At 36.0% G+C, this 19,105-nt stretch overlaps 1 protein-coding gene across 4 annotated transcripts in view; it reads left to right on the top strand.

Moving 5' to 3' along the window:
• The window catches only part of LOC149787795 (receptor-type tyrosine-protein phosphatase R-like), a 160,566-nt gene that overhangs the window by 136,064 nt on the left and 5,397 nt on the right, over positions 1–19,105 (top strand). For all 4 annotated transcript variants that reach the window (XR_016424101.1, XR_016424103.1, XR_016424102.1 and 1 more), the window contains exons 13-14: positions 6,107–6,273; positions 8,044–8,157. Coding sequence is in view for 1 of the 4 variants with exons in the window: in XM_089974000.1 (XP_089830126.1) it covers positions 6,107–6,273; positions 8,044–8,157 (281 nt within the window). In the remaining 3 variants the exon portion in view is untranslated. The remainder of the gene's footprint in view (positions 1–6,106; positions 6,274–8,043; positions 8,158–19,105) is intronic.

Below are 19,105 nucleotides of genomic sequence, written 5' to 3' on the forward strand. Positions count from 1 at the left end.
ATTCATCTATTTGATCTTATGAATTTGATCAAACACCTAGATCAGCTGTTTTATGTTAGGAATTTGATCAGCAACCTATTTCATCTATTTTATGCTATGAATTTGATCAGCAACCTGGTTCATCTACTTGATGCTATGAATTTGATCAGCAACCTAGTTCATCTATTGTTGTTATGAATTTGATCTGCAACCTAGTTTATCTACTTGATGTTATGAACTTGATCAGCAACCTGGTTCATCTACTTGATGCTATGAATTTGATCAGCAACCTAGTTCATCTATTTGATGCTATGAATTTGATCAGCAACCTAGTTCATCTGTGAGTTATGATGCTGTGAAATTGATCAGCAACCTAGTTCATCTATTGATGTTATGACTTTGATCAGCAACCTAGTTATCTGTTTGATGCTATGAAATTGATCAGCAACCTAGTTCATCTATTTGATGTTATGAATTTGATCAGCAACCTAGTTCATCTATTGATGTTATGAATTTGATCAGCAACCTAGTTCATCTATTGATGTAATGAATTTGATCAGCAACCTAGTTCATCTCTTGATGTAGTGAATTTGATCAGCAACCTGGTTCATCTATTTGATGTTAGGAATTTGATAGCAACCTAATTGATCTATTTGATGTTATGAATTTGATCAGACACTTAGATCAGCTGTTTTATGTTAGGAATTTGATCAGCAACCTAGTTAATCTATTTGATGTTAGGAATTTGATCAGCAACCTATTTCATCTATTTGATGCTATGAAATTGATCAGCAACCTGGTTCATCTACTTGATGCTATGAATTTGATCAGCAACCTGGTTCATCTATTTGATGTTATGAATTTGATCAGCAACCTAGTTCATCTATTGTTGTTATGAATTTGATCAGCAACCTAGTTCATCTGCTTGATATTATGAATTTGATCAGCAACCTAGTTCATCTATTGATGTAATGAATTTGATCAGCAACCTGTTTCATCTATTTGATGCTATGAAATTGATCAGCAACCTAGTTCATCTACTTGATGCTATGAATTTGATCAGCAACCTAGTTCATCTATTTGATGTTATGAATTTGATCAGCAACCTAGTTCATCTATGAGTTATGATGCTATGAAATTGATCAGCAACCTAGTTCATCTATTGATGTTATGAATTTGATCAGCAACCTAGTTCATCTATTGATGTAATGAATTTGATCAGCAACCTAGTTCATCTATTGATGTAATGAATTTGATCAGCAACCTAGTTCATCTATTGATGTAATGAATTTGGTCAGCAACCTAGTTCATCTATTTGATGCTATGAATTTGATCAGCAACCTGGTTCATCTACTTGGTGCTATGAATTTGATCAGCAACCAAGTTCATCTATTTGATGCTATGAATTTGATCAGCAACCTGGTTCATCTACTTGATGCTATGAATTTGATCAGCAACCTAGTTCATCTATTTAATGCTATGAATTTGATCAGCAACCTAGTTCATCTGTTTGATGCTATGAATTTGATCAGCAACCTAGTTCATCTATTTGATGCTATGAATTTGATCAGCAACCTTGTTCATCTATGAGTTATGATGCTGTGAAATTGATCAGCAACCTAGTTCATCTATTGATGTTATGAATTTGATCAGCAACCTAGTTATCTGTTTGATGCTATGAAATTGATCAGCAACCTAATTCATCTATTTGATGTTATGAATTTGATCAGACACTTAGATCAGCTGTTTTATGTTAGGAATTTGATCAGCAACCTAGTTAATCTATTTGATGTTAGGAATTTGATCAGCAACCTATTTCATCTATTTAATGCTATGAATTTGAAAATCTTGTTATTGTTTAACAGTGTCAGAGATGGTTTCAGGACTTGTTTCAAAGAAAGAAATGGTCTTATCTTAAATTCTTGGACATTCTATTCACCCAGTAGATTTTATGCCCCTTTGAAGGACTGTTGTCTGATTTTCCCCACCCTGTCAGTTGTTATGATCATTAGTGGAAACTATGTACTAATAATGAAGTGAGATGGGGCACACACTTAACTTGCAGCTAAATACAAAAATCAAGAAGTGCATTGTTGGAAATGATCACATAATTTTATAAATGATGGAATATGGGTCCAGGGTTAGAGGACAGCTTGATACAGATATAGTTTAACCTAAATACAGTAGATAAGTTTGTCATGGATAGGAATATGTTGTCATCATCATTGTCATCATCATCATGAGATGATGATCAATTTTGAAACCATGTTTTTAACAGACAATTAAGAAGAAGAAAACCCTAAAATTTCAAAGTTAGGATGCTCATTCTATCAAGGTACCAGTACCTTCTCTCCATTCAGACTTTTAATTAAATACAGTATACCTTCTCTCAATTCAGACTTTTAATTAAATATGGTAGATAAGTTTGTCATGGATAGGAATATGCTCTATGTGTGATATAATTCTGAAATAAATGTTTTTAACAGACAAGAAGAAAGAAAACTAAAATTTAAAAATTAGGATACTTATTCTATCAAAGTACCTTCTCTCCATTCAGACTATCACAGTTGTTGGTAGATTACAAAAGTAGGCATGGAAAGCCAGCATACTGTATATACTTGCTTATAAGCCGAATAATTTAGGAAAAAATAAAGGCCTGGAAGTGGGGGGGGGGTCGACTTATCCGTGGGCCAATGTCTAAACTTTACAATTTTTAGGTTTATTTGTTGACTACTGTAATGGCTGTAAATCTTGGGACACGAAGCAATAATTTTGTCCGTGTCCTAAGACATGGGCATGTAAAAAAAAGATTAACTTTCGGTGACCCGACAATTATTAAACTGTTACACAGTACTATGATTGATTTTGTTATTATTTTGCATGTGCATATTTTCCGAATTCTCAAACATGATGTTAATTAAAGGTAAATACAGACTTCATAATTCGCGGGCCAGTTGAGTTTACCAGGGAGACCATGCTGAACTATAATGAACAGTATTTACACAGTGCAAAGCATGCATAGTGTCACTTAAATCCTTACTTATTCCCAAACATATTAAATGCAGATTTTGCTTTATTCATTGTTTCGACCAAATTGCATTCTTCCAGCTAACATTTTAGCAAATCCTTAACCCTTTACCTTATAGAGCATAGCTACAAAGTGCAGCATGTTATAAATAGAACACCTGCTACCTATTCGACTATATACACATAGGCCTGCCTGTTAACTGTTAAGCAATGTAGTGTATGTTACGTTTAACAGCAATTTTAACCATTTAAAAATTTTTGGTACGTATCGATTATGTGTGGAAAAATTTAAGAGTAAAGTCCAATTGTTATAGCTGTGTAATTATTTTTCATGGAAGAAATTTTTATGTGCTTTAAAATCTTGAGAGAACTTGTTCACTGTCAAGTCAGTGAGAACACGTGACCAACCGTAGCTGCCATTTCTCATACTTGAAATTTACAAGTTTTTTGCCCACGTCTAAATCACTAAGTCAGCTGAAGTTGATAATTTATAAAAACTAATTGCTGCCTACATCAATATCAGAGCCTTTACCCAAGTTATTGAAGCTTTCATAGTTGTGATTCTAATCGTGAAAACTTCGTAAGTACTGAATGAAATCCGCAACCACCATTTTGGAGAGTGGAGATTATGAACCAGTTACTTTAAATAGCAGATATCGACCAGAGCATAAACAGTGACCACGTGATCTGACGTAATTGTCATTCACAGAAGTGAATGTAGTATTTAATAGGGGTTTTTCCCCGAAGGTGGCGCTATGAAAACTGGCTTAAAATGGCTGATATTTACAGCAAATGTCAAAAAGGCACTTCCATGTGAATATAGTAGAGATGTCAAAAGGCGCTTCCATGCGAATGGAGTAGAGCTGTCCAAAGGCGCTTGCATGAGGTAAAGGGTTAATAGCTGGTTCATTTACGTTGAAACATGCGCTCATGAGTTACTCATTTTCAGTAATATAAGTGATCCTACATATTGAGGTAATATTTTTAAAAAGGTATGCATGTTTAATTGTACAAGGCACGTAACCATCTTAATTTACATGTTTGTGAAGAGTGGTAATAATAAAGGCTAAAATTCTCATATTGTTCAACTAAGATCATCATCAATCAATTTTAGTTCTGTGTTTTAGCTGAACAAACATCATAACTTTCCACACAATGGAAAGCTTGATATTTCAGCGACTCATATGTTGATAATCGACGAATTTCTTAAGTTTTGCGACAGAAATTCAATCCAGTTAATCATTAAACCCAGAAACTGGCTTGTGATAACAGGGAATTTTGACTGGTAACTATACAAGTACATTGATGTGTAGTTGCCTTTGTTTCCTTAATATTAGCACGATTACCATGGTTTTGTAAAACGAGGGCAAAGGCATACCAAAATAGCCAGCGTCATGGTACCGTACATGTGGCAACTATTTTCTCCTCTTTGTATATCCGACCATATTCCCTTATTGTAAACTCATAAAGCATTTAGTAATAATTATTATAAAACATGCATTCTAAATTAGTTTTTTAAAGACACATTTGCTGCGTGGTATGCATTTTCATTCCTTGTGTTATAATTTTAACGATGGTAATTATCATTGGTATATACATTATAAGAATGCCAGGTGTTCACTCGTGTAAGTTTCTTTCGTGGGAATGGCGCTATAATATATGAAGTTACCGCATTTGTAGTGATCATTCTTGGGATTGAAATTAATTGTGGATGATTTTATTGTTGTGGTTTACTTCTTTGTTCTGGTTTATTTTTTTTATTTTTGTATTATTGTAGAGGTAAAAGAAAATCATTAATTTACGTGAATAATGTTTAAACTTAACATTCTATTTAGTGAAGAAGCGAATTCTTTATAGAAAAGTAATTATTTCATCACAACAATAACTCACTTGTGATACAACAGAACATGTGGGACTTTTCTTGTTTAGAAGAAATGAAAATCAAAGACATAATTTAATAATCGGGAGTTCTCAGCAAAAATCGGAAGATATTATGTAATCGGGAGGTAGGCATGGAGCAATCCAAAAAATCGGGAGTTTTTTTTTTTCCTCTGGCATGAAAATTGACAGGTATGGTGTATGGTTGCTTACATCAAAGAAAACTACAACTTAGCTTCTACGGTATTAGCATTGAACCGTATTGTTTTTGTTCATTGTGTTGTCATACTGGGATTACATTTTAATGAGTTAGGTATTTACAATTTCAAAGCAAAGTAAAAACGTAATTACCGGTGCACTGATATAAAATGTCCAATGCAATAATGCATAAACAAACAATTATCGAGTCAAAAGTGAGAGGTAGTATTACAGCAACTCACAAATGCTAAATTCTTGTCATTGTTCAATCAAATGATACACAAATCTAAATTAGGCAGAAACAATAAGAAAACAGAATGTTAAATAAATTACTTTTCAAACAAGTTTATACTATTTCTTTTTAATAATCAAGCATGCTAACCTTGAGTTAAGTATACATGTAATTTCTAAAAAATATAACTTTACCTAAATAAATGCATTTAGAACTTACCTTGGACATCTTGAGATGTCTCAGTTGTAGGTCAGCTTATATGGGGGTCGTGCACTTTTTAGTGTTTATGCCTGTTCAGTTTAGGGGTCGGCTTATACGTGAATGGGCTTATACCCAAATATATACGGTAATATTCCTTGCAAAAATGCATGATGCAGGAGTGAACTAAAATTATGCCATTTCCTCTGTGCATGTGCAGCACTAAACCCATTTCATGTAGGTGAGAGAAGTAGATAATAGATTATATAATGCTGTCAAACATAGCAGGACATAAAATTTTCAAATACTTTAGTTGACAAGATACAGGAGAAAGCGATCTTCTAGCATTAAGAACCATATTTGTTAGCCTATAAGTTGATGGAGAGTACAAGTCAAATTTGCATATTTTGTACATTTTCCAACCTTCATATATAAGTCATTGCTGAACAGGCTAGATCAATACCTCAGCTTCATCTTTTTCACTTTGTTCGACCAAGCATTGCAAATTCTATCCTATCTGTAATTTTTGTTTGCAGAGGTAATGTTTTTTATTGATTGTACTGAATTTATAATGTTACAAATTCTGCTTTCCAGTGTAAAGGAGAATGCCATTATGTTCTTCATTACTGGTACACATCCTGGCCAGATCACAAACCTCCTGACTCCCCAAGTAAACTCCTTGATCTCATTAAAGAAGTGGAACTACGCAGTTCTTCAGACAAAAGTCATTGTGCCCAGGGCCCAATTGTTGTACACTGCAGGTATAGCTTATATTTGGTATCATTTTATGTTATCTCATTATTTTTCTTTTGTAAATCAGAAAATTCAGGAAATGATTTATCCATTCCTTGTAAAATGTAGAGCTTAAAGACATAGCACTTTTGTTTTAGAAGTCTTCAAAACACTTTTTGTTCCCACTATATCGAAAGTCATTTGAGATATAATAAAACTGATATTAAGTCATTTGATGAATTGAAGAAAGTGGGTGCAAAATGATAAAGTAAAAATAGCAGAGTACTGACTGCATGCCAGTGGAGTTTACTCTGAATTTCACCCAGCTTCCCTTTAAAGTATTTGCTTTCACCTAACCTATGCTACAGAGGACTGTAAAGTGTTGTACTGTGAGTGATATGTCATATTCCTTTCTAACAGTGTTCTTAATGATAGCTGATGTGTTTTTATAGGGAGGGGTGAAAAAATGTGTTTCGTGTGGTTCAGGGTTGGAGTGTGGGTGATCAATGCACATTTAAACACATAATGGCAAGACCAGAGTTGTTAATGCTCAAAATTTTGGTCTTTAAATCCATTATACTTTATAACACAATATTAAATCTGACAGCAAGCACTGTAATTTTACCAATATTTAATTGACAGAAATTCAGAATATCTGATCATATCTTTTAAGTTAACCATTGCATGTACATGTTTCCTTTTTGATGTTAGTGTTAGAGCATTTTTGAAATACTTGTACATGTACCAGGTTTTTATTAGCAGCAATTATCTAGGTCATCATCAAATAAATTATGTGTTGAGATACAGGAAGCACATTTTTTTTCCTTCAGAATTTACAATGAGAAGTTAATAATAGTCAATGGATGTATGCATCACATTAACCCCTGTAGGTTTTTATCGTTTTCGTCTGAAATTCGAGTAGGTAACACATTTTGAAAGCTATTTCTGAATAAATCCTAAAACACCAACTTCCAGGTGATCTTCCAATAACATACTGCCTAGTTGTGTTAGAAACATCGTTTTTCATTGGCTATTTGGCTCGTGCATGAGCAGAAGGGTAAAAGTTTGTTGTTATTTTTGCTTAACGGATCAAGACCACTCTTTATTCCAAATGCCCATCATATCCTACTTTTTGCAAATGTTCATCTGTCTGTTTGCAGTTCATACCGATCTGACTTAGCTCTGAGACCAAAAAGTCTCAAATCCGGACACAAAATCGGATTCCCACCACGGGCAAATTTTGGGTAGAAGAAAATCGGGTGCAAAAGATGAGGTTTTTCCCTCTGTATTTTGTAGTGCAACTAGAAATTCCAGATTTTTTGGTATCATTGTAGAGCTACATCTGTCTACCTTTCAGTAATACCACCCACTTTAGTGTATCATACATGACCTTGACGCTGCAAAGCTCAACAGGAGGCTACGACCTCCTGCCACTTAAACTTGTCACCAGGGGTTAATGTGTTAAAGAATGAGAATTTAGGATTATTCATTTACAATTTTCATGCAAAAAAATATAGTGTCAAAATTACTCCTGTTTTTAGCTTATGGGGTTTTTGCCCCCAGACCTCCCACCAGGGCTTTGCCCTGGCCCCACAAGGGGGCCTAGAGGCCCCATTGATCCCAGACCTACTTTTCAGTATTGTGTTTTTTCTCAACTTGTGCATATATATTGAACAACTAGGTTACCATATGTTCTTTTTAGATGGCATTTAGTTTCTAATTTTCATTTTTTGTGGTAGAATATGCAGTTGTTGACAAGTAAAATACTGACTGCATTTCATGTGTATCTTATCTTCCAGTGCTGGTATAGGCAGGACAGGGTGCTTTCTTGCAATCAGTATTGGAATGAAACAGTTGAGAGAAGAACACTCTGTGGATGTGCTAGGCATTATCTGCAGCTTGAGAGTCGACAGGTAGGACATTTAAAAGCAAACTTGTGCTGGCATAAAAATTAAACCAGACAGTTGTAGAAAATTCTTGTCATGACTCATTATTTGCAAGGATGCCATTCCTCTCATGTTTCAGTGTGATTCAGTTGCAAGCAAACATTGTAACTAAAAGAAGACAACACAAAACACAAAGGTTGGCTGTTTCATTAAGTGTGTCATTTTCTGCTCAGTTTTACTCATTACATGCACAAAAGCAATAAATTTACAGTTATTGTAAGGTAAATATGCACACCAAAGTTATAACAGATTATGCATATTATAGGGTGGTTCCAGAAAAACATTCTTGGAAGCCATGCAAGGCACTCTCGGTTTGGGGTACTCATTCATAATAAAGCACTTTCTTTGTGGAATAGTCACTCAGTGTAAGACACTTTCACTGTGGGGTATTCACCAGTTGCATGGCACTTTCACTGTGGAATAGACACCAATTGCAAGACACTTTCACTGTGGAATATTCACCAGTTGCATGGCACTTTCACTGTGGAATAGACACCCATTGCTAGACACTTTCACTGTGGAGTATTCACCAACTGCATGGCATTTCAGTGTGGAATAGTTGCCCATTGCTAGACACTTTCACTGGAGTATTCACCAATTGCATGGCATTTCATTGTGGAATAGTTGCCCATTGCTAGACCCTTTAGTTTTGGAGTATTCACTCATTGCAAGACACTTTCACTGTGGAGTAGTCACAAACTTCACAGCACTTTCACTGTGGAATAGTTGCCCATTGCTAGACACTGTAGCTATTGAGTAGTCATCCATGCAATTTAGAATTTTGTATCATTTTATTATGAACTACCATAGGCTTTAATTAACACACTGCCAGCCTTGGGCACCATAAATTGAGTTGCCTACAAGCTTAGCCACCATTATCGGGGCTGCAGAAAACTTAATTCTCTTAGACCCTCCTGTAAGTCTGGGTGTCTTTTACAAGTCTGAGGAATTGAAAAGGGTGACATTTCGTCACTGAGATCGAGTTGCACTTTGGAAAATTAAACAAGCCATAATGGATGAATAGATAGAAAGATAGGAAAAATAAAGACAAAACCAGTGTAAAGTAAAATTATATTATTGAGTAGAATATATAGAGTTGACAACATTTTCTCCAACTTTGTTTCATAAAATCCATAGAAATCCCTAATGCCTGATATTTTAAATCCATTTATATGATAAATTATCTCACGTCACATACCAGTATAAAAACAGTAGACCAGAAGGATCTGATTCACAATGTCCCATATGTTAATTCCATGTCTTCCTAATTAACATAGGAAGTAAAATTCAAAAATTTGTTATTTACATTATTGTAAAAATGTCACTGTCTAATGTCATCTGGTAAAATGCCCAGGAATTCATCCTCATAGTGTGAGTGACCAAATAAAGTTCTGAAATCCTCTTGTCATCAAGTCATTTGTAAATATTGTCTGACTCCAGTTCCTCATATTTACTGTTGTAATGATATTGCTATGAAAACTGAGCTTGGGCTGTCTAAGTGACACTTTTGATCATACAGTCCATGAAATCTGTTGAAGGTTGCAATGTAACAGGTGTCAGCTGTAAAGATCACAAGGTTTCATATAACCACCCTCTCTTACTTGGCACTTATTTGTGTATGTTGCCACTTACAAGATGACCCCTACTCTGCATGAATTCAATTTGCAATTTTTTATTATTATTTTTTTTTATTTTTTACAATAGTGACCTAACAAGTATATATATGGTATACTTAGATTGAACAGGCCTAAAGTAAGATAGTGGATTCTGAGGGAACAATTAAAAGCTTGTTGTACAGTATGACAATCCAACATACATAGTTTCTCCTATTGAACCAAATCGTAATTTTTATGACATTCTGTTTAATGATTCGTTTAAAAAAGGGAATATAGTTTACAATACTGTTAAATATTCAGGTTTGTTGACTTGGTCTGCTTGGTGTATATACTGCACAAGATTCCTATTCTTTAGAACAGAACAGAACTTTAATTGATTTGAATTAACTAAAGGTAAAATATGATTATAGTGCACTAGTATTTCAGTAACACTTGTCAGTAACACTGAATTATTACAGTGTAGCCTGAATTTATATTGTGTTAGATAAATTGATACATTTCTTGGGTATCATATTAAGGACTTTTAAATTAAAAAAGCTTTTTTTTTTATACCAAAGACCACAAAAAATACCATTTTATCTATAACAACGAAAGGCAACTTCGGAACAAAACAAAGAAACTTACATAACTAAGTTTGGATTATGCTTTGCACAAACTCGTATAAAATTATTTTATCTGCTATAAATAATATATGAAAAAATTGCAACAAAAACTGAAATGAGGGATAGGAGGTTAAAAGCACCGAAAGTATATGTTAAACTTTCCCAACAGTACTTGTTTCTTAATGATAGCTACATTCAGATGTTTGTTTCCGATTTAATTGACAATGTGGCTTTGCGATTGATGATTATTTGTAATTATTTTAAATAACATTAATACAAGTTTTATCATATTGATTCCATAACATGACAGTGATTTTTAAATGAGAATATTTTAAGTGAAAATATTGAATATTTAATATTTAGTTACACCTTTCTTCACGTCCAATTATTATTCACATCTGGTAACCCCCCTCTAGAAAGGCCATTCCTCTTAGGCCACATCTTGCTCCAGTAAGAGTGACCTTATAAGAGGTGGACCACTGTACATTGCTTTCCATTTTGATAAGTAACTATGTTGTGCTGCAAAAGAAAAAAATATGATACTTATAGGAGATTTGTATACCAGCCATAAGGTGGAGCAGTTGTTTTATGAGATTTTCCGTCCATCTGGAACTAATTTTGTTTCTCCAGTAACTTGACTTGTCCACCATCTGCAATTTCTTAATTTTATGGATGGCTTGTAATATTTCTGTTCTGCACCATGTACAGGTAGTTGACTTTGTAGATGTCTTGCACTTGGGCTACCTTGAACTTGAGGTAAGGTTAAATCCTATCAGTTTCAGAGTTGAAAGGTCAGAGGTTGAGGTCACTGTCTGAAAGAAGAGGACTGGTTTCTGCACAAAAGAATCAGTTTTCTACCCTCTGTATATTGTGTCTGTCCTGCACTTGAAGTAAGGAAGTGCCTATATATCCTGGGGGTCAAAAGGTACAAGTCAGAATCATTATGAATGAAAAAATACAAATGGTACCTGTATTAGCATTAGTTCTACATACCTATCTGGACCAAACTTTTGTGGATGGCTTGCACATAGGGGTAGAGAAAAAGCCTATTGATTTTGGAGTCCTAAGGTCCAAGGTCACTGACTGAAAGAAGAATAACATGAAGTAAAAAGTTCAAAAGTCAAGGACAATGTGACATTGAAGAAAAATGGTTTCTGCATGGAATTTCCTGGTAACAGCCAAGTACTTTCACCAAAGTATGCGCATGATTTTCATTTTGGGTAATAAAGAAGCCAATTGATTAGAAGGTCAAAAATCCATTTTTTTTTTCTTCTCAGAATAAATAAGCATTCTGTTTACCTACTTTGCTTAACTTGAAGTTGGAGGGGGTGGCAAATTCAACTAAATTTATTTTCTTTTAGTTTTGAGACACATAGTTTATAACAATAGTAACTGCAAGTTATAAGACAGGGAGAATGTCATTTATTTTATCCCATCCGATGATGTACTATGAATATGGTATACTACCTGTGTTTAGATCAAAAGATATTAATGGATTATGGTTGGATTAATCATTATTCAAGAGCTCATGTGGTCCATTTGCTATGTATTTAAAGTTTGTCAAGAGATCAAAGTATGCTATCCCAATTCTAAGATGCCACAATCTAAACCAAAATATCACATGCACATGGTTGGTCATAATGAACTGGGACTTTCACCAGAAGACATCCAATGGTATCTAGTTGGTCCTAAATGAAAATGGTGTCAATGTGGCATCCAATATTGTCACCATAGCAACCAGTTTGGGGGCCCCGAGTGGCCGAGTGGTCTAAAGCGTTCGCCGTTACGGATCACTGCCATCTCACCTCTGTCTGCGCCGGTTCGAGTCTCAGATTCAGCCAATGTAGATATGTGAGAAAGCATGCCAGTAGCTTCTCGTGGGTCGGTGGTTCTTTCCGGGGTTTTCCCGGGTTCTTCCTCCACCATTAATACTGGCCGCCATATATGGCCTATCGTGTGCTGAAAAATGGCGTTAAACCCCACAACAACAACAACAGCAACCAATTTGATGTTATCACACAAGAAATTTTGAGATTGTTTCAATACTGCACAGATTAAAAGAAGAAATGGTCTTATCTTTGATTCCCATAAATTCTTTCTTGGATTGTAGAGATTCAGTCCCTTTGAGAGACTTCTGATATTTATGTATCTTATAGAAGTCAGATGTTAATACTCAGGTAATACTGTATGCATAAAAGTTGTACAGCAATAGTGTTAGTTTGTACTAAGAGTCTGGCTATGTGGATTATTTAGAGGTACATATGGAAGGGAGATAACCTAGCAGGACTGGTAGTTGAAATGTACTAACAGTGATGCATGGATCCTTCAACCATTTCAGTATATATGTATGTATGCATGCATGCATATGTATGTATTTTCTTTAAATGTTACCCAATCATAATACCGTAGGAGAACTACTACTACAACCTCACAGATCCAGCCCTCCCGGATATTACTTTTAACTAAAGGGAGCTAAAAGTTGTCAGCCTATCTGTGTGTTAATCAGAGTGATCTCCCCTTAAGTATAAGACTTTCAGGCAAAGTCTAAGAACATGTCAGTTACTACTTCAACTCATGCCAGTAAGCATGCTCTCGTCACAAGATACCTCTCAAAAGTCAGAATCTACATGGAAGATATACCATTACAAGTTGGAGGAGTTTTACACTTCTAAGGAAAGTATGCTCCATCTATATTTCCAACTTTTTTTCTTCCTATCCCAACAATGTTCTGCCTTTGCAATTTACTAACTCTTTGACAAAGTTACACATTTAAGTACTTGCACAGGGAGCCTAAGCGACTTTACATTCTGTTTGGGCTATAATGATTTTGTTCATGCAAGTCTCTTGTGCTCATAAATAAAAAAAAAAACAATTCCAATTTGAACGGGTACATCATATTAGCGACTTTCTATTATGAGGCATTTGTAGTGTCTGGGCACTAACTTCAGTGTATTTTGCTTATACTGGTGGTCTGTGGGCTTTTTTCCCTACAGTTAATTGCCTCTTACTGGATATGCACCTACTTTGTACATATCTATAATGGTGCCTCATTTCCCTTTTATATGAAGTTTTTTGTGTGTACTAGACACTTGTGTATGTCTCTGTATTTTTTCCACTCTGGTTGGACAACATGGTTTACTCGGTTGCATCCTGCTCATACATGTTTCTGTAAGCAACATTTGAGTCATGTTTATCTGCATTCCATCATAGTTAAAGCCACTAGCACTGGGAGCCTATGCACCATCACAAGATAGGTTTGGGCTATATTATTTATGTGTGTATGTCTGTATGCCCTTAAGAAACTCCTTTGTTAGGTATAAATTCTATCATTTCTGGTGCATACAGGTGAGTTTCCTTTACCATGGCATCCTTAGCCTTGGAACACCATATTTCAGTGATTCTACCTGTACATGCTGTCCTTGACCTTCCCTACATGTGGTTTTGCAATTGAGCTTGTCTGCTATCACTTTTTTCTAGGTAACCATCAGCTGGTATAGCTCTGCACCAACACTGTAGTCAAACATCACATGTGCTGGCCCACAGGTTTATACCTCTCCTTGCAGGTGGTATTGTCATTGTATTTTACCTGTATGATTCATTATTTTATTAGACATTCTGTTACCAGCTTCTGGGTCAGCTTTTTTGAGATTTAGTTCTGCACCAACATTGTGTTCTAAAAGACAGGTGCAGGGCTAGACTTTTATCCATTTTGCTCTATTTGTCATGCAGATTAGAACTTTGGGCAAAGCACAAAAACACAGCTCTGGACAAAGACACCACCAATCTGCATGCTAACCTTTCCTCAGTGTGAGAAATTCTGGTAGACAAGGGAGATAAATCAACTTACCCTCCAGCCACAAAGCACTGGACATTGATACTCTTGGAAACAGCTCTGGCACCCAAGTCACCATCTCAGGACTCTGCATTTCTGGCAACACCCTTTGCCTTGCCTCCTTGGGGTTTGACTTGAGGAGCAGCGAGGGACAGAGCTAACAAACAGCCAATTTCCCTCTCACTCAGCAGACATATGGACAAGTTGCATGGATCAGACATCTCATAACCCGTACCAAACTGATGATCCGAATGATATCCTCCCAACATGGATGGCCTACTTCTGTTGCAACCGACCTAACCATATAGTGGGGATCATGAAAGACCAAAACATCAATATTACGGGCTCAATCACTGACAGCCAGGCTTCCAGTTAGTTGAACCCCACTTTTGCAGATGTTCAGGGACCAGTCTACTCAGTTCTATCTTTGCCACACACCAGTCTTTCATTTGGAAACCCCAGTAGTTGACAGTGATGTCACCACTTTGGGGATGATAAAGCCACACTCCATACGTATGGACCAGATGGCCTTTGATGGCACTTGGCAGTTAATGTGCAGTATCGTTGATGTGCCTTCGATGTTGGACTTCCGTCTTCCAACTGGCGGAATGTAGTTTATCTTCTCCCTCGGCGAATACTTGAGGGTATGCATAGGAGTAGATCTCAAGAATGGCCCAAGTACTTAATAGAGCCACTCTACAAACTTTGGCCACAGCTACAAATTTACATTTGGCAGAATGCAACTCAGTGCTCTATGCCTGCAATTTCCTGAAGGACCACCTTAAGGCCAAGCTGTGAGCACAACCTTTATCCTCTAACCTTCTTTTTAATGCCCAGATTGATGAAGTCCACAAACAAGCCACTCTGGACCAATTTCCTTTCATCCTACAACCACAGCGTCAATGCAGGGATAATATAGAAAATCAACAAAAGGACCCAAGGGCCACTCATAGGACACAAACCTCTGAAAACCATCCCATCGAAGCTCCACCCAGTGAAAGCCACAGTTCTCACACAACAAAATAGACTGAGAGGGTCCTATTATTCATTCCAGACTTTTCTTGGTCCCAAAGGCAAACGGCACTCTGTCCAGTAATCGACCTAAGCACCCTCAATCAATTCAGTCATTCCATTTGGTTCTCAATGGAAACATCATTCACATTTGAATGCCATCGAATGAGGTGATGTCACAATCAGTACGGATTTAAATGGCACATACCTTTTTGTCCCTATTCATAAGGCATCCAAGACGTTCCTGCAATTCGCCTACAGCATCGTATACCAATTCAGGGCACTCCCACTGGACTCAGCATCAACCCCTAGGTTTTCACTCTTCTGATGAATCAAGTAATTGCACATGTCCAGACCAATTCTATGGTGGGAACATCAAGTTACCTTGACGACATCCTGCAGAAACATCAGTTAGTTAGATCTAATAAGACATGATAACCCTTGTTACCAATCTGGACTTTTCGTCAACAAGGAAATACCTGACCTAATACCATCTCAATAATTTGTTATCCAGGCATGGAGTTCAATACATGGCTACACCTTTCTTCTCTCTCATCTACCAGTACAACCACCTGAGATAACAGGCTGTACTGATGCCACTACAGAAGAGGGGAGCCCAACTGATAACATCCTTTCGGGAAACCAGCAGTGCATGCTTTCCTCAGGAATGACATCTCTTATCAATAAATTCTAGAGATGATGGTCATTGTGAAAGCTTTTCACTGGTGACAGGAATATCTGCATGGAGTTTTCATTCTGCCCACAACAGTGGTCACTTATCTCAAATGACTAGGAGGAACCCAGTCCCAAGACCTTTGTGTCTAGAGATGTCAAAATTGAGGAAATTTCTACTGGGTATCCATTGTTTCTAACAATTGGTTACCCAAATACCCAATCAAAGGGAAATTGTATTAAATGTGAACCTGAACTGCTTTGTTGTACATTCACACATGCCAACTCCCAAGAGAGGTATAAGCATAATTATTACTAATGTTTATAAAAAAGCATATGTGGAGCATAAAATGAGCAAGCTATATTTACAGAAAACTTTTATGAAATGTGTACATTTATGTTTGCTACTTCCCTGGATCTGCAATTAAAATTTTTCTCACAAATTAGCTGAATCCATGTGGATTAGTAGCTAGTACAAGAGTGTAGACACAAAAGAAATTATTTATGCTTAACACTCACTTTTACTAGTCTGCATGTCTACATTAACTTAAGCAAATAGTCATGAAGTCCACAAATGATGACTATTGTATTACATCACTGTCAAATACTTATTTCAAAATTTTTAAAGTGCTGTTGATTTGTCCTTTTTACGGATGCAACATGTGTTTAAGTAAACATCCAGATGGGAGAAGTTTTGGTTCAACGAAATCATCAATCTCGAAACAGGAACTCCACGAAGAATTCAGATTTTCCCTCATTTACTCAACAACCACAAAAGCCGTTGTTTCATTCCTACTCAAACCTGCGCATCTGGATCATATGAAACAGACCCTCAGAAATAAACAGTTCTCACAACCAATTGTAGAAAGAATCGCTTTAGCAAAAAGACCCTCCACTCTGAAAGCATAAGAAGGAAATGGTACATTTTTACCCATTGGTGCACAAATGAACAAATCATACCTTTCCAGGCATCAAGATTGCAAATACACCACTCCCTCGTTTGGTCAGGTGTGGTTCCCATTTTCTAAACCAGAAAATACCCCAAAAATTTATCCCTGTTTGTTGAACTTGAAGAAAATTGTGATCAAAATTGGTAACAGAAACTTTGATGTATTGCACGTTTTATCGTCGAAAATGGTAGATAGGACCTGGAAATTTTAATCAACACAATGGAATATCAAATTTAAAAACCTGTCATACAATGTTTTTTACAATTTTTTTCCCCAAACAACATTACTAGTACACCGCAATTAACAATATTTAACGAAATTTTGATCAATGAAAATGTCACTTATGCCGAGTGGAGGCAGTACTTTAATAAAAAAAATTACAAATTAAATAATTTTTTTATCAATTGAAACATTTGTTCTAGTTCTGTCTTTTAGTTCCTTTTAAGTGTAATCATCATAAATGGAATGTGTCCTTTTGTAATTAAGCTTAAAATTCATCAATCTACCGTACCAGCTATGTCTGTAAGCATTTCTCTGAGAACCTTATTAAGTGCTGGCCATGTTTTGACAACTGACTTGTGGAAGTATTTCTTGTATTGTTGTACTGAATTAAAAGCTGGCCTCCTTTGTATTATCGCATTAATTATGTCTTTTGAATCAAATAAAGGAAGTGCAATATATGAAAAGTTAAAAGGCACGAAAATACTTCAAACTTAAAATCTAGCGGCCCCAGTCATATGTCGGGTGAACTCACTTCATTTGACCAATCGAACACTTATAAATGTTATTGTGTATGTAACATAAACTACCTTAAATTAACTCTTTCATAACTGTGATGAAAGATAACAAGGAAGCTTAGCGAAATGAATACTTTCTAAAATAAAGAGCTTGATTTCACAGATACGGACCATAGTGGGCAAGCTAGTTTCAGAGAATTCTTAAACTGGCACTTAGAGATATCCTCAAGGATGATTTAAAGTTTCATTATTGCTTCCAATGAAAACATGACATCAATATTGTACTAATTGAACAATACAGTTTTGATGTAGACAATTATCTCACGAAATAAATTTTGTGTGTTTTTATAAAAAAAAGGAATCTTGTTTGGTGGTGTATCAACAATTAGTCTAGTTCTCTGCTCTTTGGACTCCCGATTTGGCAGGATACTATTAAACACTACTATGGGAACCAGACTCATCAAGAAAACACAAAGCAGTGATGTAATAATACACAGATTTTTGACGTGAAAGTTGTTGAAACCAGTTGGAACAGTCTTTCATATGTTGGGCATTTTGAAAATGTTTTTTGAACAGAATAACAAACAACTTCATTAGAAAAAGCACTTTATTAAAAATTATTATCGATGTGATTGTAAAATGAGGATTTAGTCATTAAACAGCTTAGTTCTCTAATGCTGCTTCCCGACACACACACACACACACGGTTTTCTTGATATCAAAGCAATTTTTTCCAGTTTTTAGAGGTCCCTCTGTAACTCATGCCTCACTTCTAGTGCAGTCTATGTTTGTGGACCCCGTTGTGAACAAGTTAGTGAGGGAGAGATGTAGCTAACTTCTGGCTCTTCATAGAAAGTTCACACAGAGTATGATAAAGGCTACCACTCCATGATCACTGACACCTTTTGACTTCACAGAAGAGAGGATATTAGACAAAACATGGTCTTATCCTTGAGTATACGTAACTAAAGATGTTCACCTTATGCCTGATGTGGAACCTGTCTTGGATATTAACTGGTGGAACAAGACATATTTGAACCACTTTCAAGGACATCTCCTTTGCACATTTCTTACAGGAAGTGTTTCCTCATGGCATTAGCAACTGCAGGCACAATTAGTGAAATACATGCCCTATCAGCAGACCCAATACAGGTCAATCTTACTTATGATGGCATCATCATCTTTCATTGCCAAGAACCACCTTCCTGCCACGGGTAACCAGACTTTTGTCATGAAACCTCTGTTTCATCTGGATACATCAGCTGAAGGCCACCTACAAGACCTAGTTCAGGCTTTGGAATGGTACCCTTAATAGAACAGAGCTGTTGTATCAAGGGAGATCACCTCTTTTTTTTACTTCTCAAGACATGACAGGAGGATATATCAACGCAGATTATCTCGTCCTGGATTAAATGGGTTATTTGCTCAGCATATAGGGAAATAAGCCCAGCTCAGATGAACTTATTACGCATTTCGGCTCACAAGGTTAGAGCAG

Source organism: Sinohyriopsis cumingii, chromosome 11 (assembly GCF_028554795.1).
Source record: "Sinohyriopsis cumingii isolate HCF-2022 chromosome 11, ASM2855479v2, whole genome shotgun sequence".
Taxonomy (NCBI): domain Eukaryota; kingdom Metazoa; phylum Mollusca; class Bivalvia; order Unionida; family Unionidae; genus Sinohyriopsis; species Sinohyriopsis cumingii.